The sequence below is a fragment of the Bacillus rossius genome, chromosome 13 (genome assembly GCF_032445375.1).
Source record: "Bacillus rossius redtenbacheri isolate Brsri chromosome 13, Brsri_v3, whole genome shotgun sequence".
Classification (NCBI taxonomy): Eukaryota; Metazoa; Arthropoda; class Insecta; order Phasmatodea; family Bacillidae; genus Bacillus; species Bacillus rossius.
In genome coordinates, this window is record NC_086340.1 from 45,927,440 (window position 1) to 45,955,438 (window position 27,999).

Here is a 27,999-nt window from a genome sequence, read left to right on the forward strand (position 1 = left end):
AGCTTGATGTAAGTTTTTGGACATACGCCATTGCTAAGCACTTTTTCTGTAGAAGAAAACTAAAAAATAAAAAAATTAATATAAAATAAATAAATAAATAAAAATACCCAAAAGACAAAAACACAAAATAAGCAAAAAATTGTCGTTTTCGACAGGATATAAACATCACAAAATATTCCGTAACAGGAATATGGTCGACAAACAAAGAAAAACAAAGAAAAATGTACTAAGAGAACGAAAAAACCCCACGAATGATGACACAAAAATATTGAACCAAAAAAAAAAATCAGCACAATGTTTGAAACGAGACAAAAACACGACAAAACGAAAAGACGAAACAAACACAATAGTTTTACCAAAAACAGAAACAAGCGACGTTTCGGGAACTGCTATCTGCTCCCGTCCTCAGGCAGAGACGCACATGGTACGGAAACACAGGTGCGACTGTGGCCCGCTGCCGCAGTACCTTCACCTGCTGTTGGTAATCCTGAGGGAGCCATGATGCGGCACCTCGAAGGCTGGAGAGCACCAAATGCGGAGGTGAAATCAACACAGAAAGTCAACTCAGGAAATGAACATCGAGATGAGTGATGATACCCAGCCGATAACCGGGCTGAGTGCGAACACTCAACAAGTGAGCCGGCACGGATCACGTGGGCTCCAGCTTGAAGCAAGCGCTCCAGGAAGGGAATGAAGGCGTGGCCAGTGTCCCGGGAGGTGCAGTTACTCGAGTCAAACCCCGATGAGCTGCCGTGCAGACACCAACAGCCGTCTGGGCGCGTGGAACAAGTGGCCTACCGGCGTCACTGTGGCCGTCCAGCCACGAAGTGCTGTATCATGTATTACAGATGGGCCGGTATCAACTGTCAGACTGTTATTCAAATAGTAAGAAATAAGAAGACCTATGACATATTGCGAAGCTACACTTTTGAATTATCAAAAAGGCTTGAACGTTTTGACAGCTGGATACATGAACTATCACTGATGGAAGACTTACTTTCCGATACGTAATAATTATGAAAGTTTACCTGCGAATTCCTACACAAGTTTCTTGGCTGTTCTTCTTGTGTATGCGTAATCGAACAGTCGGATTGAATTGAATTTAATTCTTGGACTTGAAAGAAAATGTATAAGGAGTATTAAATAAGCAATATAAACCAGATCTCTCTATAAAAAAAAAAAAGGAATAAAATGATGACGGAAAACTATACCCTGGAAACTTGAATAAGTCAGATAAAAGGAATCGATTTATTTATTATATTATATAAACTGTATCATATAATATAATATAATATATATAATCTTGTGTGTGTCTATTATAATTTGTGTACTACAATTACAATATACTACTCTTGCAAACCTTGAAAAAGGATTATATCCAGAGTAGTTTTAAGAAATATAAATAACCCATGATAAATGTCTTTATATAAGCTATAAGATAATATCTCAGACTGTTGAACTATTCGTCAGTGTTTCGAAGACACGCCTACTATTCTACGAGCCAATAGAGACTGAGGCAGCCCCCGCCCAGCAACACGTTACTTTTCTGGCAAGCCAACAGAGACTCGTGTCACCCCCCACTACAAAATTCAGTCCAACTGCCATACAACGGTCGCTGAAGCTACAAGACAGCTCCACGCTGGTCTGAACAGGCAAGTCCAAGAACAGCTTGACTGTTTGTCCAGGAGACATGAAGATATGGGAAACCAGGTGTATCTGCAAGTATAGGCTGCATCGACCTGCGCTCCGACTCGATAACCTAGCAGACAGCAGAAGTGACACCTGCCCCCCGTCAGGAAGATACAGGACCACATCCCTGCAGTGCGATCTCTGCCTGCAGGACTTCACTATCCATCAGGGAAGTGAACCAACTCGCCGGTGCTGGACCACGTGGCAGTGATTCCACCCGGCCTGGCAGTGGCTCGCTGCTCGGAACAACAGGACAACTAGAGACGGGATGCAGTCGCTTGAGGTGTCGGGACACGTCGTCCTAGTATCCGAGACTAGCGCCCATCGTAGTTTCGGAAAGGTTCCCTGATGCGTAATGCATAGCCTCTCAGGAACAAGGCGACCCCCACCTCCTCGCGGTACCGCTGGTTTTCTGACAGGGGCTACGCCGACGGGGTGGGGGACTCAGTCCCCAGTGGCCGATCCCTTGGGAAAGGAGAGGTCCAGAGAAGGGCTGGGGGTCAGGGTGGGACTCATGGAGTGGAAACTCCCCCTTCGCTGGAAACCCAGCCCAGCCTACCCTCTTACACACCCAGTTCTACAGGTGTGGTTGCCACCCGCTCCTTGCCTGATCATCAGGCCGGGAGTAAGGGGGAGGCCCTACGTTCGAGAAGTATTAAGCGACGTTTATAGTCTCTAATGAGGGTAAACTTAAGTTCCTAAGCACCGCCCCTAGAGACCACGACGCATACTATTGGTCAGAGTTCCTCCAGCCTTCGTTACCACCTATCAGGACTTCAAAAAAATCTTCAGATCTTAAATGTCCGCATTCAGGGAAACCTAACGGCAAGACTTCACGTTGATGATTCCAAATTAGGAATTTAAATTTTTGCTAGTGTGCCGTAAGGTATGTCGTTTTTAAGTTTTAAGGCCTTCAATAGATTATGGAAAGTCAACCTAATTGTATCGTTTTTTTCCATGCATAGCCTTACCAGACAAGAAGGTCCCAGCAGTGGTTCGGTAGCTGTCGTCTGCCGCAATTAATCGCTCGCATCTGATTCTAACGTTATTCTCTTTCTTGTTTCTTTTTTGTTTTATAACTTTTTGGTTCGGAGCCAAATGGCATAGAACCAAACAACTTTGAAGCAGTACACACAAGAGTAAATCTAGGTCACAATTTCAAGTGAAGCTAAATTCTTCGTGTAAGCTAAGAACTTTCAACAATTTTTTTATCGTACATGTTTTAATTTTACATTCGACCTGCTTAAATACAAAAAAAAATATTTGAAATATTCTTAACGAGTATTATTTAACAAAAAATTTTTCTCGTTTAAAATCTCAGTAAATGCTAGAAATAGGTAGCACATTTTTTTTCTATTTATTAATATATGTACATAAAATTAATTTTTTACAGTCAAGAATAAAACATGGCATTTTCGGTTTGAGTTTGAGAAACCTTTCAATTTAAATTTATTTATATAACATTTTTATTATATTTTATTGATTTATCGCTGTATGATAAAAATATTTTAGCTCCACAATTGTCAAAAAACTTTTGATATTGAAAATTATATTATTCAGGAAAAAAATTCGTTACAGTATGTAGTCAGCTTCCGTCAGTTCTTTGAGAATGAAGACTACTTCTTTGATGTGCGAATAGTTTCCTGCACTAAGTGAAGCATGTAGAAGTCTTAACCTGTAGATCAATATGTTAGGATCTTCCCATGATGCGTTATCAATCTCTTCTGCTGTCATCTTCCATGCATGTTTATTATACATATTTTGAATATCACTATCGTCCCAGTGATAATCGTAACTTTATTAGAATAATTTATTTTATTACAACGTTTCCATTGTTTTGGTCTCAGGTTTTCATCACAGTCTTCGATCGCGTCACCAGCTTCAGGGTCACTGTCGCCATCACCATAGAAGTCTGTGTCTTCACCTGAATTACTGTAAGAACTCGAAATCGTTGACGTAGAAGCTTCTCCATAATCTAAAAGTTTCCTTTTTAAGTGTCCATCATTATTCCAAAGTATGGAGGATCTACTTGATATGGGCTTGAATGTATTCTCACTTTTCACGGTGATGATACTTCCTTAAATGGTCAGAATCTTTCAATTTAAGTTCATTGTCGCGATCAGGAGAGCTATGAACATAATCACGCTCAAGAAAAGGAAAATTATTTACATCATGCAGCACACACTTCCTTAGTGTAGTGGCTTTATCGATGTCCTCTATCTCGTAAGTGGGCTTGGCTTTATAAGTTCTGCCTTGTCTTTTTAAGCTATCAATTCATTTTAACAACTTGCTACACTGATTACAGCTTAAAATTTTGCGTAGTGGGTTTTAAATACTATCATTCTTCTCGTGAAGTCTAACATTCCTTCTCAGGACAAAATCCTTGCTGCAGTATCTACAATCTGTCTTTCCAATTCAGCTGCAGACAACAAACCAGGATACATGTTATCTTCTGTGACTAGTGATAGATACAAATTTAGATTTTTAGTTGGAAAAAATTAATTGAATACGAATTTCAGTAATCCATCAGCGAAAGTTAATTTTCAATTTTGAAAAACTTGTTGCCAAATAGCTTTGCTTAGCAACAACAGATGTCGCCGCACGTTGCGTGGGGGTAAATATTATTTGTTTTTCATTTGGGATGCGGGATGCTCACTAACGATCGCAAGAGAAGGAGGGTTTCATTAGACCTCAAGGAGAAGGAAATTTGTGTTACATGATTGTGATTCTCAACAGTCTTAAGTCATTATTGGACAGAGTTATGATATTTTTGTTTGAATTCCACTTGATAAAAATATTGAGAGTACTGATTTTGTTACAGAAATTCACTAATTGTATGTAATTCTGAATAAAATTGCATGACACGATAACTAAAAAAATTTTCATGTAGAGTGCGGTTTCTCAGACATAACAAGAAGCACTCAGAGAACATTATCAGAAGTCTTGACAGGAATAATGAGCATACGAAGAAAACCATCAAAATACTGGAAGGAATAATCATGAGCAAACGGAGAAAACTAACGCACATATTCCTTAATATCAGAAAAATCCCTTAAAAACTAAAAAAAAAGAAGTTAAAAATTAAATGAAAATTAAAAACTATGTAATAATAGTTTTAAAAAAACATGAATAAAAATTACAAATTCTGTATTGTGCTAGAATTCTATCCTTGCTCAAAAAACGAGAAGTTCACAAACTGGAAAAAGCTGTTTTTGTAATTTAATACGTAAATGAAGGAGCGGCAGCCGTAGGTTTACTCACAAAACATAAAGAAGATAAACTTTAGAAAGAAGCAGTGGGAAAACAATCTGAAGAAAAAATATAATATGGAGTGAATACCATTGTTCAGTTTTCAAAAACAAAATAAAATGACGGTAATCAATACTTTTTTGTATAGAAAAGCCTTTTCGTTATGACTCGGATAACATATAAAATGCTTCCAGAGAATAATATAAGCATGTTACCACAGAATAAAATCTAACTCTTGACTAACTATAACTCATAGGCAAGAGAGTGAAAATATACTCTCCCTCTAATTAAACCTTTTTTTGTTATAAAATGTATGATATTAAGTAAAAAAACTTCTAAATTAAAGTTAAAATTTATTTTCTGTACAAAGCATCCAAGAAAAATGTCATGTATAGCCACATGCAGAAAAATATTTTGCGTTTTAATGCAAAATTCATACAAACACAAACCAAAACATTAACTTTTTTATTTTGGTTTTCTCAACCAAAATCTACACTCTACTTCTTAATCGTGTTGTCATTATTGCATTTTTTAAGTTAAGCATGTGAATATTTCTTAAAATTTATTTGGAGAAATTAAATTACAATATTGTCTAGGTGTATGATTGGAATGATTATTTTACCTACGCTTGAAACACTGTTTTTTCATATTTTGTGAATGAACTTACAAGAAGTTATTAAACGTATTTAAAGTTCTGTGACGCTTATTTTATTTGTTCTTAACTTTTATATCAATATGCCAAATCGTAAGCTGTAACTTTCTAAAAATATTTAAAAAAATTATTACAGTTTTAGTATAACACATTACTGTTCAAAAAAAGGTAATATTACTGAGATTCCATAAGTAGAGGTTTATCCTGTTTCTATTTCTGTAATAAATAAACTTATTTCATAAATATGCGCCTATAAAAAGTACACTAAGGGGGTAAAATATTTGTTAAAATTTCTGAAATCTTGTTTCAACCACCAATTAAAAATATTATAACATAATGTGGACAATTATATAATATTTATTCAGTTATTTGTGCAAATATTAATAATATTTAAAATAACATGCATAAGATATTTATGTAGAAAATTAATTTTACCTTTAAGGCCTAATTTAATAAAAATTGATTTAACATAGGTAGATGTGGTGTGTTTACTAAGTTATTAATAACAATTTTTTTTAAAGAGGCTTAGTTTCGTAAAGTTAGTCTAAAAAACCAGGTAAAAATTGTTGTTTGCTAGAAAACGAGGATATATCTCTGGATATAACAGGTATGAGGATTACTTTAAAATGTAGTATATCTTACAAGGACTTTGGAATACTATGTTGTCCTATCATATAATTACTGCGGAATACTGAAACCAACTTTAGGGTGACTATTGATTATATTTAATAAGTACAAACATATCCTCGAGTGTTAGAAACAAATTTCCCCGAGATATAGTGGCTTATTTTTTATTTATTGATTTCTAGTGCACTAGTGATGGGCAGAACGATTCTTGTTACCGAATCGGTTCATTTGAATCAGTTACGTGTACTGATTCGTTCAGAAGATTCGTTATTTTTGTTCTCGTTCTTCTGCGGCATGTGGCTCTTAACATTGAATGCTCTTATCAAGAATCATAACTCGTTTACCCTTTGGAGTATTAGTTACGTCTTTTCGGCTGGCTGGTTATCGTAATCTGCTTGGCTCCGATAGCTGAAATTCCAGACGTCTAGCTGTATACTGACTCTTAGCTGATGACAAATTTAATATTTTTTTTCTAAAACAACAAGCACTGTTAAATCAACATTTTTTCCACGTGTTATCTTTTATATGCTATTAACAACAAATTAATTTTAGGACCGCTCTAAAATGTCAGTATAAGCGATGTGAAGTAATTTACACAAAAATAGTATGTGTGGTGCATTTCTTGTTGTTACTTTCCCTGTTTTATTTTTAGATCACATGGTTTGTTAGTTTTTTTATTTCCAAAGTTTGTGTTTGTGAACGTGAAAAATAAATTTTATATTATTATTTAAAAGTTGACATTGTCAGGTGTAGATGTGACCATTATTTATATTCTCAAGTATCGTGTGTTCTTGTGTATACGCACGCCCTCGCAGCTATTACTGATTACTCTGACTGCTGACGTCACGGTTCATTCCACGAACGAATCCAGGGAACGAATCAGACTGGTCACGTGTTCGGGTCTCGTCTCGTTCTTTCGCCGGTTTGTTCTCGTGACTCGTGTGCAGCTTTCAAGGAATCGACTCTCAAAGAACCGATTCTTTACTTCGCGAACGAATCACATGATTTCGTTCACTCAAAGATTCGTTCGTTTTGAACGAATCGCTCACGAACGACACATCACTATATTTCACGTATAAGAGTAAGAAAAATAAACATTGACTCTCAAAATATTAATCTTAGGTATCACCCTTATGCGTGTGGTATTTTAAGAAAAAATAGAAATAATTTAATTTAAAACTTAAATTTTCACATATTCTAAACACGTTTGCATGAACACCGGTCGTAAAAAATTCAAAAAATAACAAAAACTTAAATTAAAATTGTATAGTTTCATACACGTAGTCAAATAACTTTGATTGTTTGGCTTGCAGATATTTGAATCGCTGATAGAAGAATCAAGAGGTTAGTTAGTAAACAGGTTCATCAAAGCTGAATTCTTCCGAGCAGCAAAACCACCATTACTAAGAAGAAACTGCTGTTCATAAACATAAATTCTGTGGTAAGTTTACATTCCCATTATAATTCTTATAACTTTATTATTATAGTATTATTGAAGTTAAATGGATCAGAATAGTCTTTGCTTGAATGTTATTCCAGTATTATCTTAAAACGGTTAATCTTTTTATATGTTCTATATTTTCCTTACCAAATCAGTACAAACGAAGGTAGCGTTACTTGTGCATGTTCTGAGAGCTTACCACTCATTTAGAAAATACTTCTGTTTAAGGTGGAAAACACTTTTTTTTAGATACTGCATGAGTTATAGTAATTTATTTGACCAATTATCGGGGTGTAGGAAGTGATACGTCATAATAAACAGAAATAAGCTGCATTGGGAGGCAATATGGAAGTCCCTTAACGTATACATTTTTATATTTTCACTTTTATTGTGGTTACTTTACAAAATTGTTTGGCATTTAATAAGATAGTAAACTTACTTTCCCAAACAACTCACTTTTTTAATTTTGAATTTTGTAACCTGTATTTCCAGAGAAAAAAGTTTATATCACATGGATGAATATATACACGTTTTATTAATTACTGACATTAACAAGTGTCAAAATCATTGTCCTATCTGTTAAGCCAGAAATGATAAAATTATGCTGCATTAAATGTTGTAGGTTATAAATATAAACACGGGAGCGAACTCGCCAGTGATGTGTAACATCTAACCTCGGTCATGAGAAAAGTCACGTGATCTCATGTTGCAAAAACACTTATGATAAGAAACTCACGTGGCCTCACACAAAATTTAAATCATAATTCTTCAAAATAATGCCGAGCTTGACAAATATACGCCAAATTATCTTTTCAACTACCTCTTCGGACGTGAATCACAGGTACTGCCGCTAGAATTCGTAAAAGTGGCAACGTTGTCTATCGAACAATTCGATTAGCAGACAGAAATCTTAAACTTTTATGAAACGGCTTCGAAAAAAGCGAAAAAGATTTTTAAAATTCTAAACCCTTGCTTTGTACCTGATTTTCTGACAAGGAATTATATTGAAATATTACTCATATTTCTAAAAACGTACTAAACAGTTGATTAAATAACATTTCCCTTTGTCTTTGTGAACTTTCTGTTACATGTTTCCGTCGCAGTTACAAAATTGCCCCCACCAAATGCCGTCTCCGAAGAGCTATGATGTTACATATCGAAATTATATTGCAGCACTTAATTCACTCTAATATACGTTTGGTAAAATTAATATGAGTGATGTCTATCCTGTAAATATGTTCAAGAAAAGTATAATGTATTAGAAGATATAAGTATTTTCATGGTAAATTTCCCACACAAATGTATTGGTTTAAAAATACTATTCTCTGTTTAGGGAAATTATTTCTATACCTAATGTTGTATAGTGTACACGCACAACCCAGAATAATGTTCACTCAGTTCAACCAATCACCTCCACCAGGGCCTAGGTAGGGAAATAGCGCTCCACAAGGTGGAGTCTAGGTGGACAATAGCGCTCCACCAGGTGTGGTCTAGGTGGGCAATAGCGCTCCACAAGGTGGGGTCTAGGTGGGCAATAGCACTCCACCAGGTGGGGTCTTGGAGGGCAATAGCGCTCCACCAGGTGGGGTCTAGGTGGGCAATAGCGCTCCACCAGGTGGGGTCTAGGTGGGCAATAGCGCTCCACCAGGTGTGGTCTAGGTGGGCAATAGCGCTCCACCAGGTGGGGTCTAGGTGGGCAATAGCGCTCCACAAGGTGGGGTCTAGGTGGGCAATAGCGCTCCACCAGGTGGGGTCTAGGTGGGCAATAGCGCTCCACCAGGTGTGGTCTAGGTGGGCAATAGAGCTCCACCAGATGTGGTCTAGGTGGGCAATAGGGCTCCACAAGGTGGGGTCTAGGTGGGCAATAGCGCTCCACCAGGTGTGGTCTAGGTGGGCAATAGCGCTCCACCAGGTGGGGTCTAGGTGGGCAATAGCGCTCCACAAGGTGGGGTCTAGGTGGGCAATAGCGCTCCACCAGGTGTGGTCTAGGTGGGCAATAGCGCTCCACAAGGTGGGGTCTAGGTGGGCAATAGCGCTCCACCAGGTGGGGTCTAGGTGGGCAATAGCGCTTCACCAGGTGTGGTCTAGGTGGGCAATAGCGCTCCACCAGGTGGGGTCTAGGTGGGCAATAGCGCTCCACAAGGTGGGGTCTAGGTGGGCAATAGCGCTCCACCAGGTGGGGTCTAGGTGGGCAATAGCGCTCCACCAGGTGGGGTCTAGGTGGGCAATAGCGCTCCACAAGGTGGGGTCTAGGTGGGCAATAGCGCTCCACCAGGTGGGGTCTAGGTGGGCAATAGCGCTCCACCAGGTGTGGTCTAGGTGGGCAATAGGGCTCCAAAAGGTGGGGTCTAGGTGGGCAATAGCGCTCCACCAGGTGGGGTCTAGGTGGGCAATAGCGCTCCACCAGGTGTGGTCTAGGTGGGCAATAGCGCTCCACCAGGTGGGGTCTAGGTGGGCAATAGCGCTCCACAAGGTGGGGTCTAGGTGGGCAATAGCGCTCCACAAGGTGGGGTCTAGGTGGGCAATAGCGCTCCACCAGGTGGGGTCTAGGTGGGCAATAGCGCTCCACCAGGTGTGGTCTAGGTGGGCAATAGCGCTCCACCAGGTGGGGTCTAGGTGGAAAATATCGCTCCACCAGGTGTGGTCTAGGTGGGCAATAGCGCTCCACCAGGTGGGGTCTAGGTGGGCAATAGCGCTCCACAAGGTGGGGTCTAGGTGGGCAATGGCGCTCCACCAGGTGGGGTCTAGGTGGGCAATAGCGCTCCACAAGGTGGGGTCTAGGTGGGCAATAGCGCTCCACCAGGTGGGGTCTAGGTGGGCAATAGCGCTCCACCAGGTGGGGTCTAGGTGGGCAATAGCGCTCCACCAGGTGTGGTCTAGGTGGGCAATAGCGCTCCACCAGGTGGGGTCTAGGTGGGCAATAGCGCTCCACAAGGTGGGGTCTAGGTGGGCAATAGCGCTCCACCAGGTGGGGTCTAGGTGGGCAATAGCGCTCCACCAGGTGGAGCAGCTCTAGAGAGAGGCGCAGAATCTCTATGAGCCCCGGGTGGTATCTCGGGTGAGGTGTCGGGAAATGATGCCATTTCCTAGCGTGCGAGGTTGCCAGATTGTTCAACTTGCAGTGGGACCGTCTTGCTAGCCACTTTATCTCCACAGCTGAAGGCAATTTCCACCTCAGGAGCAGGTTTGACATTCACTCTCTGATTTGCTATTGATTTTACACGTTCCGCCATCATATTATGTATACATTTTCAACACAAATTTTTATGTTGACAAAGAGAGTAATAGAGACAGTAGGTTTGTAAGCCTGGATAAAACTAGTCAAATACTGTAGGCATTTTCAACTCTAATGAGAAACCATTTTAAAATTTCAAAAATTACTTTTTTATTAGGAAAATATTATAACTGTCATTTAAAATTTTGATTAGGCAAAAATGTGATGGTGGATTTGAATTCATAATTCAATATGGGAACCATAACGAAAAGTTTAAATTTTCGGGAACTAAGGTGCTTGGTGTCAGTATGGTTAAATTCAAGGCGGCTGCCAAAAAAAATTTGCAACGATGACGTCATACCCTTCTAAGATGGCGACTGTAACGAAAATTGCCATGTTCGGGAAGTGGGACGTTGGTCAAGGTCAAGTCAATGCTAAGGTCACGGTCATGCAAGATGGCCGCCGTGACGTCATAGGAGATGTAGGTTCCGAGGCAGCAGAAACCGCCACCCGCACACCACGTGACTCGTGGCCGTTATTATACTACTGCTGCTCGTGAATGATGGTGTCTGTGGATGGCTCCATTCAAACCTTTCAGGGAAGCCTTCTTTTCACAGACGAGAGTGCCAAACGCCCGATCGTGCATCTTCGTTTTTTTTTTGGTTTATTGTAAATAAATATGGCGGTGTTGATAAAAGGAAAGACCATAAATAATGCAACGGTATTTATTTGTACGCCACCATATTTTTCGTTTGCCGTGTGTCTGTGAATATTTATTTTGGACAACTCATGATAACTAATGGTCAATTAGGTTAGGTTAGCTACATTATAATTACTTTAAAACATTGTGGACGGTTGATTTGGTTAGGATAGCTACATTAAAGATACTGTGAAATCATGTAAACGGTTTCCTAGCGCTGGATAGCTACATATTAAAAAGTTATTTGCTAAGCAACCATGCAGTATTTTCAATGTAGCTCTACTTACCTAATATAACCAACCATCCACAATGTTTTAAAGTATTTATAATGTAGCTAACCTATCCTAATCGACCGCAAAATTTAATGCCGTACCGGTTTATACAATGAGATAAAACGGCGTATGACGTATGAGTAAGATACATCCCAAATGAATACACCTGTTGTCGTACAGAAAAAGAAAGCGAGTATGAACTTCGGGTGTCGCTCTCTCGTCTGTGGAATGAAGGCTTCCCAACCTCTCATGCATGTGACTAGTGATAGAAGCCTCGTGCACAGGAGCTTGGAAATTGTCGATCTAGTGTTGCGAGTGAGGAGGTGGTGTGGTTCTCCTGCCTGTGGCTTGTCGTTAGTATTCAGGGCAACTGCGAGGCCCACAGGGGGGGAAACTCGCCGTCGCTACCGCCGAACCGAAGTCGTGCAGATGGTGAACTCGCGTGAGGCAGCATTCACCAAAATGACTTGGTGTAAGCTTTTGGACATACGCCATTGCTAAGCTCTTTTTCTGTTGATGAAAACTAAAAAATACCCAAAAGACAAAAAAACACAAATTAAGCAAACAATTGCTGTTGTCAACAGGATATAAACATCACATAATATTCCATAACAGGAATATGGTCAACAAACAAAGAAAAAACAAAGAAAAATGAACTATGAGAACGAAAAAAAAAAACACAAATGATGACAGCACAAAAATATTGAACCCAAAAAATTCAGCACAACAGTTGAAACGAGACAAAAAAATTACAAAACGTTTCAACTGTTGTGCTGAATTTTTTGGGTTCAATATTTTTGTGCTGTCATCATTTGTGGGGGTTTTTCCGTTCTCATAGTTCCTTTTTCTTTGTTTTTTCTTTGTTTGTTGATTATATTCCTGTTATGGAATATTATGTGATTTTATATCCTGTTGGCAATAGCAATTTTTTTTGCTTAATTTGTGTTTTTTTGTCTTTTGGGTATTTTTTAGTTTGCTTCAACAGAAATAGTGCTTAGCAATGGCGTATGTCCAAAAGATTACATCAAGTCATGCACTCCCATTTCACAAATCTTTCAAAGATAATATTAACCAATATATTCGTACTCCCTTTCGTGAACATCTTAAGACGCACCAAGCGTTTCAGTGTGCTGAATATTTCTTCGTGATCGTAAAACTATACTGAAATACTTTTCATTAACTTTTAATAGTCGCAAAAATAAAAATATCCTGACCTTAAAATTATGCTGTTAATCTGAAATTGCTTGACTGATAACAAATCTTTAGATGAATGGTTAAGAGCATGGTGAGATTGTAACGTTCCCGGCTTCAAATCTCGGCAACAAAATAGTTTCTTTAATCGTTATTTTACAACTTATTATTGTATTTCAAAACTAAATTTAGGAAATTATATTTTCATTGGTATTAGTTTAATAAAATGTTTTAATAACTTTTAATACATAGTTCTGAATGTTGTGTTATTTTCCTGTAGTTAGGCATAGAAACTATGCTACGAACACAATCGATGAGATTGTTTATGTATAGGGTAGTGATTAGTTTTTTGTTTTTATACTTATTTAAAGTTTTATTTTTAACTGGAGAACTTAAAGCACACTTAACTTACAGAACTGGAATAATGGCACTGACTTCATAAGGTTTTGGAAACAAACCTCACACCCTTTCCCAATTTATAAAGCGCAATTGTTGAATTTCTTGACGAAATTTTGAATCTTGACCAAATAAATTTGCACGACTAGTTTAGAGAAACGAGGAAAATAACTGTCTATATGACATTTATAAAAACCACTTGCTCCATTTTCTGGTTCCTCTTGATGAAATTCGTCCACTTGAAAAATTTACTATTTATATTTTATTAAATAAACGATTAATGAATATAATTGTCTTCATAAGATTTCGAAATACTACCACATCCCTCATTTAACCGCCCTTAAAAGAAACTTTGTACTACTTGATATTATTTTGCTCACTTGATATTTTGAAGAAGACAAAATTTTAATATATTTTTTTAAAGTTGATTTCGAAGAAAAAAAAGACAACCTACTTTCATCGCTCATCAATGAACCAGTTATTTTAATTTCTGAAATGAAACAATATATTTTGTAATTTAATTACTATATCAAAAAAAAAAGTACGTTTACACTGCACAAAGAACGGGAAATATAAATTACTTAAACTTATGTGTATACATAATTGTAATTAACTCTATATTCAGTTCATTGTCCTGATGAATATTTTTGCTGTTACAAAAGCTATGTTTCAAACTTTGATAGATTTGGTAACCCATATTTAAAATAGTTTAATAAATTAAATCAAAAATACTTCTTATACCTGATGCGCTTACATAAGTATGAACATGTACATTTTGACGTGACAACGTCTAATAAAAGGATGAACGCCGGCTGCATACACGAAAAAATTGTCCCGTTACGCACATTGTCCCGTTACGCTGTGTCCCGTTACGCTAATTGTACGCTTGCGCCGCATCTACTCTTTTCCACACGATTGGAACAACCATCGATTTGACTTTTTCGAGGCACATTAAACTTGAAACAATCCCATTTGTTTCCTACTTTTCCTATCATCGTCCTATCCTTAACAGAATAACACATATTGGAAGAAGTTAAATAGCAAACATGTATAAAAGTTATAGTTAAAATAATTTCTTCGTTAAAATAATAATCATATTTGAATTAATGAGTGCAAATAAAAGTAAATTTATCAATTAAATTGTAGATTTCATTTCACTCCTTCTTTGTATCCATACAAAATAGTGATAATTCAATAAAAATGATTCAAATTTATTCTTAAAAGTATGCAATCATTTCATCAATGTTTTGATATGACGTTGTCACGTTAAACTATCGTCCGTAAACCGACTTTACAGACAACCCATTTTTTTTAGAATTACTTTTGTTTAGGTATATTGTTTTTTTTTAATTAGTCTATAATAGTTACCATAGGTATACTAAGATAAAATAAGAGCCAATGGATAGAAGCATGTATGAAAATTTTTACAGCAATTGAAAAAATAAATATTATTAAAAAATTTTTTCATAGGTTGCATTTTATATAATGAAATGATGATGTATATAAAATATAAAATTGCTTGATGAACTGAAGAGATGTGAATTAATCTGAGTTAAAATCTTCGTCTACTCACAATATGCATTTTGCATGTGTGCTACAGAAACGCATAAACTTGTTTTCGAGACGTCATAGGACAAATGTAATGAAGCTCGTTCAAAAAAAACGATTTTTTTTAAATTTGTAATTATTTGACATCAAGAATATTTAGGTTTGCAGGATATTTTACATGACGCACCAATATTTGCAGTGCGAGCCCCGGATGTCCACGAACGCGAACATATACGGATGCACGCAGCTAGTCCGCCATCTTGCCAGTTCCGGCTCGCGGAGTGCAGCAGGAAGGAAGAACGCTATTTCTCAGCATTCAACAGTAGTGGTGCCTCCTAAGCTCTAAGTCTACGACATTTAGGCGGGAGTCGTGATGTCGCCTGCCCGTGTTTTATTTTGTTTACACACGAGAAATCAGATACTGGCGGAAGATGGATTATCGTGAGCGGCAGTCACAAGGCGAGGCTAGTGCGTTACAGAATATTCCCCAGGATTCTGTACAGCAAGAATAAATTTCCAATTTTGGTTTTTTGAAACGAAGGCTATAAATTAAAACTAATATGTTTTGAGTTAAAAAAAATGTGTTTACCTTTTTTTTACAGTAAACTAGTGTTTCGCTGTGTTTACTTCGTCTATTTTTTACGTGAGGAAGAAGACTCCGACACAAGCTGTGTGCTGAAGGCACATTAAGGGAGGCGCATGCCCGCCACGAGATAAGGCGCTTCCTCCCGGCGTGTGTGGCCTCTTTGTTGTCGCCGCGAGCAGACAGCGCGCGGGGCGATATTTTCCTTCTCTTCCGGACCACCAGAGGTCAGCTCGGGCGCTGCCACCCCCCCCCCCCTTCCCCCCCTCTCCTGGTCGTGCTGCGGAAGTGGAAATAGTTGGAGTGCCGATAGCTCCCAAGAGTTGTCGGCCCTGCGCGTGGCTGTTTCAGGCAGGGGGAAGGGGGAAGGGGGAATGTGGTGGGAGGAGGAAGGGGGGAGGGTTCAGGCGCGGCAGAAACAATGCTGCCAATGCTGCGGGACTAGGCGTAAACTCGGGGCGCTGGCGGAAGTAAGGGTGAAAGACTGGTGGTGATGTAGGGGTGAGGAGGATCAACCACACGAGGAAGGGTGAAAGAGGGGGAGAGGGAACCCTTCACCGGGGTAATTATTCACCCGCAATTACCCCTCCCTCCCCCCCTACTCAACCCCTAACAAGGCGTCGGTCGCCCGTCACCGCCCCAGGCGCGCCGTCGCCGTGACTCATAGTCCGGCCCGCAACACGCCCATGCGCGGCGGGAAGTCTACATCGAGGCGCTGACCCGCAGTTCATTTTAGTAACTCGCCCTTCATTTCGCTCAAGATTGTTTAATTTACCATGTATTTGCTAGCAGTAACACCATGTTATACGCGCTTGGGCAGTTTTATTATTGTAGATTTCCGAGGTCACAAAAGCCAATAAATTAAAAAAATATATATATATATGTTTCTTTTACAGGAATATTTTTGATGTGTAAACATTCTATGCCTCAGTATTCGGCATTTCATAGGAGTAATTCCGTGAAGGTGTAACGGAATTTTATGAACAGAAATGTGTCACAAGCATAGAGGACCCACTTTTAGTATCATAAACTCGTATAATATATAGTCACTTTCGTAAACAAACCAAACGAATTGGTGTGACAAATAAAACAATTATGATAGTGAAAATATCCTGGAATATATTTTGTTAAAGTAAAATAGCCATATTTTAAAAAAATTATAATTTTTCAAATACTAAAGAAAATTGGCATTTCAAAGATAATACATATTTTTCTAGAAAAATTCCGAGTAGGCTTAGAAGTCGGCCTCCATAGCGCAGTCGGCAACGCACCGCGCTACGGTGCGGGGGCTCTGGGTTAAAATCCCGGGTAACACAAGGATGAAATTTGTGTTGTTCAAATCTTCTCGTTGGTACTTAAACTATACACGAACTAATTCAACTAAAATTTCCCAACGACTCGGGGTTACATAAATATAAATGAAATACACCGTTGGTTCACTGGTAACACGAGTATGCCACTTAACTTAAAAAAAACTAATGTAAATTATTAAAAAAATGTTTAAAAAAGTAGCACAATGTTAGAGAGTAGGCTTGATAATCCCAAGGGGTGTGGTTCAAATCTTGTCAATGGAAAAAAAGTTTTGTTAATATTTTAATAACATAATATAGAAATAATGTTGAGTTAGGTAAAAAAGATTAAGGTTTGTTTATAGGAAGTATTTAGACTGATTTCAGTCGTTTAAGCAAAATCCAATGAACAAACACATACTTAATTTTATAATATTAGTTTTCTATGTTTCAGGTTAATATTTAAGTAGTGCTTTATGATTATAACTGCTTAAGAGTGTGAAAACTTAATAGTATTAACTATTTAGTGAATTTTAACAAGATGGAAAGTATTTTAATAAAATTACTCGTCGGATATCAGGTCTAACATCGGGGTTTATGATTTTTTTCAAGTGTTTTTCGCTTTTATCAAAGCTGTTTTTAATAGTTTATAATTCCGGTTGTTTCATGCTGCTGTCTGCACGTGTTGGTGACAAGCAACGTTTACTATTCAGACAGTGAAGTCTAGCGGCAGGCGCAAAAATAACGTGTGGTTCACGTCCTGAAATTTTGGTTATTTGAAAAGATTAAATTTATTTATAACTTTATTTATGACGCTTGAAATTATTTTAAAGAATTCCACGTTAAATTTCAGGTCCTAGTTTTTGTCAGAGTTTTGTATAAGTTTATTTGCAACATGAATAACACGAGACCACACGAATTTTCTCGTTTCCGAGGTTGTATGTTCACACATCAGTGGTTTGTGTTAAAATACTAGCTCACATTTAGTTTACTTAAATATTTAGAAAAAAAATTTAAAATATAAAAACACGTTATTCAAGATAAATTACTCTAACTAGCGCATAGCCTAAACTAAAGGAGTATGTTAATTTTTTTAAAAAGTTATAAGAAATTTTCGCACGCTAAAATTTGCGTATACTAGCTTCCTCGCTCACTGTGTGCACCTGCGCTCTTATACTCCTTGCGTGCGAGCCAGGGTCAGCAAAGTATCGACTAAATGCCTTCGTACTCGAGCTAAGGTTGTACGATGCAAATGGTTGCGAAGAGGCAGCAATAAACATCACACACACACACACACACACACTTACTCTCGCAAGCCAATTTATTTATGTAGTTTCTCGCATTCTCTTCGTCTAGTTACATCCTTAATCACACGTTCTTTTACTTGGATATTTTCGTTCTTATTTAAACAACTTCAGAAAAATCTTTTGTGTCAATAACTAAATTTAAAAAAATTATAACTTTGCTTATGACAATCATAATAAATTTGTCTTGTTTTTCTTGACTTTATAAAACGATGACTTCATAGATCTTCTTATAATATAAATCATTAATATTACATTTATTATTCATGCGGTTTTTGTTAATTAAATATTATTCAAAATATAGTTTTTTTACTAATTTATAATGAATAATGATAATTTAATTGTGATAAAAGCATTATTGTTTTATGAATTTTCCAAACACAAGCAAGATGATCTTATATTTTATTATGTGCCTGCTGGTTTTAGAAATGAATCCAAGACAAATTTGAGAAAACTAATATAAAATAGTTGTTTGCTTTAGGTTTGCCTCTTTATCAAGTTTATTTTAAAATTTTCTTTCATTGCAAGCAGTACATAATAGTGTAAAAGCATTGCAATACTAATGTGGTGTATTTCAGAAAATTTATTATGCCAAACCCTTCTGTTATATTTGTTTAAATTGAATTTTTACTTATTATTCCTTAATTACTTACAAATTAAGTGGCTTTGGAATATTTCCCGAATGTTTATTTTTATGATATATATGTATAACAAATTCAGAAAATATTTAACTTAAAAAAATTGTTTTTACCCGATTGAAAAAATTGCATTTACAAGCAAGTTTCTGGTGACATTCATTAGAGGTTAAAGTGACAATAACGACACAATTGTCAGACGACTGCTGTAGTTTCTTCAGTATGCAAATCGTAGCTAATTAAGTTACCAGTTTTCATATTTTTCTCTTGAGTTCAAGTAAAATTTCCACTGAATAAGTTTTTTACAAAAACCGAAAGAAATTGTGATAATAAATATTGTAATATACTTACACAATTTCTATCGCCTCCATTAAAGACGTCCTTGCAGCGTACCGTTCTGATTTTCGTACAAATTTCTGGTATTGACGAATTTTTTTTTTATCAGCCATATCTCTCCAATTGCGATTATGTTCCTTCCATTCAACCAATACTCCCATTTGTCCCGACACTTAACTAAGTCCAGAGTATCTAATGCGCTTATTTTATTTTCACGTATACGGAAGTACAAATAACTATATGGACAAATGTGGAACAGTTATCCTTGACATTTGGAAACACATTTTTCACCCATATCCTGTTTGAATTCCTTTAACAAGTTCTTAAAACTTTTATTTTTTGACTTAATGGTACATTGTTTTGAAGTTGAGCCTAAACATAGAAAACAAGCCATATATACATATATATAACTGATTTTTATTATTTTTTTGTTTGGCGAATTAATTGCTAAAATAAGTTTAAAAGTAAAAAATCAATATAATATTGATGTCATGCAATACTTGTATTGAACAAGTTTCCTCACCTTATTTAAAAATACCTTTGTTTTAAAAATAGCCTATTTAACGTAAAAATAAATGGGCAATATGTCTCTTTTTTTCTATTCCTAGTATAAATAAATTACATATAATTTATATTTTATTGTTTCATTTAATTATCTATAAAATTAAACACATACTTTTCTTTAAAATGTTCAAACCCGTAAAAAAAATATGAAAATAATATATAAGCAATATAAAATAGTACTTACTAAAAACTACTTTAAAAGAGGTTTTTTTGATAAAGTATTTATTGCAATAAAATAACATTTAACTGTCACTTATGTGAATCAATACTGCTGTCATAAAACACAACATTAATGGTTAAACTAACTATGAACAAAAGTTGTGCATTGTTAAGTAGTTGGTATTGAATAGGCTCAAACACCACATTACACCCAAGAAAATTATCTACTACTAAGTTTAACTGAGATATGTAGTGTTTTTTTTAAATATTTATACTTAAAATAAGGCTTAACAATTAAGTATGAAAAATATTTGGAAAATTATTTACCAAATTATTTTTCGCAAAAAAGTATTCAGTAAATTAAAATTATATTTAAGTAAGAATAAAATATTTGTGTTGTAGACAATTCTATCGTATTACGTAAGCAAGGATTATCTGGCTGTGTAAAATGAAGATAAAAATTTTGATAAGTTTTCTGAAATACGTATTGTAAAATAATAAATTTCCACAAATTAAATAAATACCACCTCAATAGAACTCTATATTAAATTAAATACTTAGAGATCTAGAAGATACTTCAATAGTGTTTTAATTTTTTGTGAAAGTGTCTTTGAAATAACAGCCATTTTATTCAAATTTAAGGAACGGTTTACCAGAAAAATTTAAAACTCATACAAATAGGGAAAATGCTTGAGATTCTCGTTATAAAGATGTTTTTTCATTAGATCTAATTAACCGTCAAATTATTTGCCACGCAATTTTTTTTTGGACCCGAGGCGGGGTGTGAGTCATATCGCAATTTCTAATTAAAATGTTTATTATTTCAAAAAATAACAGACAAAATCAAAAAAGAGAAGCTGAACAACGTATAAAATAACATTTCATTGACATCAGTTGAAAAAGAGAAAAGTATAATTGGGGAAGAGACACACACTGTTATCAAATAACATGTTTTTCTTTATGATAAGGGACAAACAAATATATTTTTCCAGGTAATGACACGCTTACTTTACATTCATTTTTTAATCATAGGACTAAAAAAAAAATATTTTACATTCGTTTCTTTTATTTAAATGGCAATAATTTAAAGTGGCTTGGGTACTTGTGCGTAAAGATGAGGTTTTAAAAGGAATGATGTTTTCTGCCAAAGCAACGTTGATGACAGGGGAACTCAGCGCTTTAGCGCTCTTTTCTCTCGGAACGGAGTTTCCTGAAGGCGAATTGACGTCATTCATGTTTCTTTCTACAGTATTCTCTTTTCTCTTTTTCCTTCGTCCATCCTTTTTTTTTCTTTTTTTTTTTTTTTTTTTTTTGCCAGGCGCTATTCCCCCCTCTACCCGACCGAAGGCCCGCACTCAATCACATTTCGACGTGGTCATGGCCCGTTCTCCGCGGATTGAAGTCTCCAGCTTCGAACAGGACGAGACCCGGGTTCGAAGGGAAAAACTTTCCAATTACAGCCTCGCCCTCTGTCAGCGCGGCGTGACAGTCGGAACAGAAGCAGCGATGTTGCTTCCAGTTGTGTCAGCTCGGTCGCGTGAACGCAGTAAAGAAATAATGATTTGTAAGCACAAAAATGTCAAAATCAAGTTGTTACGAAACGGCATTTGGCAAAAAAAAAAAAAATTGGTTGACAGTAAAGTCGGTTTACGGACGATTGTTTAACGTGACAACGTCATAACAAAACATTGATGAAATGATTGCATACTTTTATGAATAAAATTGAATCATCTTTATTAAATTATCACTATTTTGTATGGATACAATGAAGGAGTGAAATGAAATCTACAATTTAATTGATAAATTTACTTTTATTTGCACTCATTAATTCAAATATGTTTATTACTTTAACGAAGAGATTATTTTAAATATAACTTTTATACATGTTTGCGATTTGACTTCTTCCAATCTATGTTATTCTGTTAAGGATAGGACGATGATAGGAAAAGTAGGAAACGAATGGGAGTGTTTCAAGGATGATGTGAAGGAAAATGGCTTACCCAACACCAAGATGCAGTCAAAAATAATATATTCGCGCCACGGAATCTGCAGAAATGCTAGAGGAACGGGTTAGCAAAGAGCAATGAAATGTTACATTGAAATGCATGAAAACAGAATTACGCCACGGACTCGGTCGCAATGCTAGGAGGTTCAGGTTAGCAAAGAGCAATATAAAATGGGCGTAACGGGACACAGCGAAACGGAAAAATGTGCGTAACGAGACACTTTTTCGTGCGTGCAGCCGGCCTTCATCGATTTATTAGACGTCACGTCAAAAAAAATTTGTTTTGTTAAATTAGTCTACAGAGCCATACGTTAAAAAATGCAGAACCAAAACCAAACTGCTGTGGTAATTATGTCTGAAAACTAAACTGTCCAGCTTTATGGATTATGACATTTATTAATTCAACAGAAAACTTAGATATCGTATGCATAAAATGAGTTGCAATTTTTTTGGTCACACATACATAAAAACATATATATTTTTTAGAGCTTAAACATACCTTAATTTGTGAAAATTTATGTGCTTTTAAATAATGTAACACATTGTCTACTTCATCAAATAGCTTACTTTTAGATAATTTAAACAGGCATTAGGTAATATACATTTACGTTATTTTTTTAGGTAATAAGGATTTACTTTAAGCAATAAATAATAAAAAATTTATAATCTCGGAATATTTTTTTAATATTAATTTACGAAATGGAACCTTTGATGTGCGTATAATTTTGAAGGGAAAAAAATATCTGGTTTTAATTATTTGAGGAGATATGAAGGTTTTACGTGAAATGAAATTACGAAAAGTCTAATGATGGGAAATGGCGAATATGCATGAAAAATCATATTTGTGGTCAGAAATTCTTACAGTGTAGACTTTATGTCCATTGGGTATGCTCTATGGGTAGACGTTACCCGGACGTTTAATGCTGGTTTAACACTGAACACGTCTCTTAGCTCATCACTGTGTGTTGTTCTACGTAGAACAAGCTTCACCAATAATGCAGAGGTGAGTGTCACAAATGCGACATAGCTTCGCATAATTTTTCACGTAGTCATTTTGACGTGACAACGTCTAATAAATTGAACGCCAGCCGCACGCACGAAAAAGTGTCCCGTTACGCACATTGTCCCTTTACGTTGTGTCCCGTTACGCTCATTGTACGCATGCGCCGCATCTATCTCTCTTCCACTCGATTTGAACAACCATCGATTTTACTTTTTTGAGGCACATTAAACTTGAAACACTCCCAATCGTTTCCTACTTTTCCTATCATCGTCCTATCCATAACAGAATAACACAGATTGGAAGAAGTTAAATAGTAAACATGGATAAAAGTTATAGTTAAAATAATCTGTTCGTTAAAGTAATAAACATATTTGAATTAATGAGTGCAAATAAAAGTAAATTTATCAATTAAATTGTAGATTTCATTTCACTCCTTCTTTTTATCCATACAAAATAGTGATAATTCAATAAAAATGATTCAATTTTATTCATAAAAGGATGCAATCATTTCATTAATGTTTTATGACGTTGTCACGTTAAACTATCGTCCGTAAACCGACTTTACAGACAACCAATTTTTTTTAAGTAGAAAATATTTATTCGTTGTTGGAAATTTATGAACATTACGTAATCTTTTTCACATCTGTACTACACGACTTCCCGAAGAACCAAAACGATAGTACACGAGTGGATAGTACCGGCTGAAACAGGTCGTTTACAAATGTATTTGTCTTAAAACATGGTTCTGACCGGATCCATTAACAGTTTCATAATGAAAACAAATGGGTGATGTGTTGAGTGCTGCGAGACCTCATTTAATGCGCGGATGAATACTTTTGCACCATTACCCACACCCGTCATTTTCATGTGAGCTTTTATTTTTCACTATGTGCACTTTGCACATCTCGCATTTCTCGTTGTTCAAAGAGTAACTGTCGTAAATCATGTTATAACTGTCAGGCAGCTAGAGTGTGTGATCCTTAACCCACACCGTTGAAACGACTCATTTATGAATACGATTTTCCGCTTCACAGATGAGTAAATAGCTTGTTTGCTCTGAACACAAACTAGGTTCCCGCGCTGAATTTATGAGTTGCCTTCACAAGTGGGTTTGTGCAGTAAGCACTACTTAATCTCACTTTGGAGACTGCCACTTTCGTTACACATAAAGTGTCAAATTTTGAACGTACGTGGTTGTCAATTACCATCACAGAAGTTTAATCAATCTTACTTTCCCCTCCCACGAGCCAAAGTGGTTTAGTGATAGCCGACCTCCGTGATGTACTTGCATTACGCGGCTTTCAGCGTGAAGGGTTCGATGTTCGAGTCCCTGGTAAAGCATGGATTTAGACCCATATTGCCTTAATTAGTAACTAATTCTTAATGTAATTAAAACTGTCAATGTACTTATAACAAGTAAAGGATTGTGTGGCGATTGGTTTGTATGTTACGAAAAATCACCAATGACTCAGATAAAAAAAAATAAGTATAATTATAAATTATTAAATAATAAAAATAATTTGAAGTTCAATTTCCAGCGGACTAAAGATGACATTCTCGCAATTGAGGAAAGTGTTGGTCGTTGCTGTGATACTGGTTTTTTCGGGGTTCTCCCACTTCTCCAATCACGCGTCTGTTAGTGCTCATGTCTCATTGAGTCAGCTCTCATAGTCTGTAGTGACTCCGATGGTAAGGAGACGTTAGGCCCTCATACGTCGTCATTGTCATCAACAACTTCCTCTCCCCCACTCTTAGTTATTTCACATATCTTCACGACTCGGGTAAAATTGTTGTTTTCATTAATTACTATTTTTAAATCAAAGTTTTTCACAACATTTCAGAGCACACAAAATATGAATTTGTAATATAAATACTTTTGACGTATACAGTATTTGTACAATTTGATAGTTTAGGAAAGTAGTTTTTAAAATAGTTTAACTATTATGCTAGCTAATTTTTGCTCATTATCATAACCATCGTTTATTATTTCGCAAACGTCATTACGCTTTAATAATGCAACGTTTTCAAGAAACTTCATTATCAATTTTTTTTCTCTCTTTGGATGAATGAGCATTAAATCGTGAAATATACAGTTTTTAAATACCTGTTACTTAGAAAAAGGTTAAAATGTCTGCTAAAACTAGTCTGGATATGCTAATGTTGATTGCTGGAACCATAACTATTTACAATGAAATACGTCGGATTCTTATTGCGTGGAACGCCACATCAGCATTTTTGCCGATTGGAACACAACGCGCCGTTATTATTTTTGACGCGATAACGTCTTATAAATCGATGAACGCCGGCTGCACGCACGAAAAATTGTAACGTTCCACCTGAGCCGAGCGTGCAAGAACCGGCCAACCACGGTGCGAGAATATCTTCTATAATATCAAACGGGTTAAGGCGGGCCTTTTAAACTAATTGTTCGTGATTAAATTTAAAGGAATTATTTAAATTAAATTTGCAAAAACTGTAAAAAAATTATTTGAAAATAAAAAAGAATGCAATTTTTTATCAATGTTTTCTTATGACGTTATGACGTAAAATTATCGTCCGTAAACCGACTTTACAGACAACCCCTCCTTTTTTTTTAGTTGTTTGCTATGCTGACAAGGCCTTTGGAATGCAAGGGCAGTCCGGAGTATCTTCTCGTCCACACGCACATCATCTGCAGTGTGTGTGTGTGTGTGTGTGTGTGTGTGTGTGTGTGTGACGATGGTTCGACGTGTAGTTCAGATACGAGCCGTGTGGCCGCGCCAGCTGTGTACACCGACATGTGGGGCCTGCCCCGTGGAACTGTGGCCTCAGCACGTGACGAGGCTTCGCCCCCATTCACCCCGTATCACCCGGTATCACCCCGTATCACCCAGCTCGCAGCCCCGAAGGAAGGGCTATTGCAGGCAGCACTGATACACATCCCACCTCCCTCCCCCACCCCCTTCCTGGCCAGGGGCTGGGGAGGGCAAGCACCTCACAGCTTCACAACTAGCCAAACAAAATCTCTCTCCTAAATATCAATACCAAACACCACTATGCCGACTGGTCTGGGATATATAACCGTGTGTTATCCAAAAATAAGAAACTCTTAAATTTATCATCTTATTTATAACAATATGCATGTAATTATGTTTTTGTTATTTAATCGATAATCAAAGAAGATATTAAATTAATTCTATCAATTAAAAAGCAAATTCTTCTCCCTCATTGATTGAAAAGTCATGTAGAAAATAAATTTTATAATTTTTTTTTATTTGAGGCTCAATAAATCGAAAAAGTTATTTTTTATTTAGATTTTAGTTTTTACGTTGTTTAGATTGGGCTAGTGCCAAAAAAAACACAAAAATCTCTTATTTCAAAAGTTCTTTGGATAAATTGATAGGTGGGACTTAGTTTCACGCTTGGCCTGTATTAGGATGTGATGCTTCTTGTTATTGTTGGCGATTTCTTTTTGAGGCATACGGCTTGGGATCGACTATGGTGTATAAACTACACAACTTTTCGGGGCGCAAATGTTATACTTCGGTCGGTTCGTTTTCTACTCTCCGTCCATTTTTCGTACTTCGAAGCCATTCCAACAGGTACATTTTATGTGCCGGGTTATTTTTTCAACCGGGTTCTTACATATTAACGGAATGGTCGGTGCGTCACGTATCTCGAGCGAGCGGCCAGGTGGACGGTCACCCGACACTTTAGTATTTAAGTAAGTTATTTGTATTGTTATAACTTTGTTCTTGTACTTTACTTGAATACTAATTTTTATTGAATTATGTTTTCATTTATTCATGTAACAATGATATAATTTATACGTTTTTTTGACGTGACAACGTCTAATAAATCTATGAACGCCGGCTGCACGCACGAAAAAAGTGTCCCGTTACGCACACTGTCCCGTTACGCTGTGTCCCGTTACGCTCATTGTACGTTTGCGCCGCATCTATCTCTCTTCCACTCGATTGGAACAACCATCGATTTGACTTTTTCGAGGCACGTTAAACTTGAAACACTCCCATTCGTTTCCTACTTTTCCAATCATCGTCCTATCCTTAAGGGGCCCGCCTACCTGGGCACACATACGGTGTGCAGAGCTTCAGGAAAAACAACGCGATTTCAAAACTACTCAAGATATCCGAGTGGGGCCTATTTACGAATAGCATTTAAGAGTTCGCTGAGGACAGAAAAGTACTTTTGATTTCGGATTAAGTTTTTAAACTGTATTTTTAGAAGCGTTAAAATGCCTAAAACGCGTGTTTTCAGAGTAATTTTTAGGCATAAAACAATCAGTACAGATTCTTGAAAGCACTTAAGGGGCTTGCATAACACCTTTATCTTCATTTCTCCGCCATATAATGTTATGGTCACCACTCAAATTTCACAGTTATCCTGTGACGACGAGACGAATGCGCGCCAGTTCAGAGACTTGCGCTTAGAGGCTATACCGCGCTGGAAGCACCAGCGAGCGTCGCGCTTATCATCCCGCCTCACCAACACACATACACCCCTGACGAGGCGGGCCCCTTAACAGAATAACACAGATTGGAAGAAGTTAAATAGCAAACATGTATAAAAGTTATAGTTAAAATAATCTTTTCGTTAATGTAATAAACATATTTGAATTATGAGTGAAAATAAAAGTAAATTTATCAATTAAATGGTAGATTTCATTTCACTCCTTCTTTGTATCCATACAAAATAGTGATAATTCAATAAAAATGATTCAATGTTATTCATAAAAGTATGCAATCATTTCATAAATGTTTTGTTATGACGTTGTTACGTTACACTATCGTCCGTAAACCAACTTTACAGACAACAATTTTTGTTTGTACATTAATTTGAATTTCAATGAATTGTTCTTCTTAACTTTCATCTTTGTAAAACTAATGAAAGGTTACTTAGGTTATATTTTATATATTTATTTCTCAGTTATTAAACATTTATAAATGTTTAAATTTGTCAAAAATACCCCATGTAATTTGAAGTGACTAGATGCACTCACATACAAGCTGGCTTTTGTGAGTGCTAAATTTACTGGTTAATTAAGTGAATATTGTTAACAAAGTGTAAAATAGGGGGAAATAAGTTATTATTATTACTTCTGCTCGCTTGCACGTCTCTCCCAGTGCGCGGCTCGCAGCGACA

At 36.6% G+C, this 27,999-nt stretch overlaps 2 protein-coding genes across 2 annotated transcripts in view; one reads left to right on the forward strand and one right to left on the reverse strand.

Annotated features, from left to right (window-relative positions):
* LOC134538513 (dipeptidase 1-like) overlaps positions 1–27,999 on the forward strand; it is a 326,561-nt gene that overhangs the window by 53,432 nt on the left and 245,130 nt on the right. The window contains exon 2 of the mRNA XM_063379897.1: positions 7,531–7,658. The gene's annotated coding sequence lies outside the window, so the exon portion shown is untranslated. The remainder of the gene's footprint in view (positions 1–7,530; positions 7,659–27,999) is intronic.
* LOC134538047 (uncharacterized) lies at positions 9,082–10,851 on the reverse strand. The gene has a single exon (XM_063379021.1). It carries the CDS (start codon positions 10,849–10,851, stop codon positions 9,082–9,084), a length of 1,770 nt encoding a protein of 589 aa, XP_063235091.1.

Bases quoted from the DNA above. Each gene is read 5' to 3' on its own strand.
- LOC134538047 (XM_063379021.1), bottom strand. From the start codon at position 10,851: ATGTCAAACCTGCTCCTGAGGTGGAAATTGCCTTCAGCTGTGGAGATA.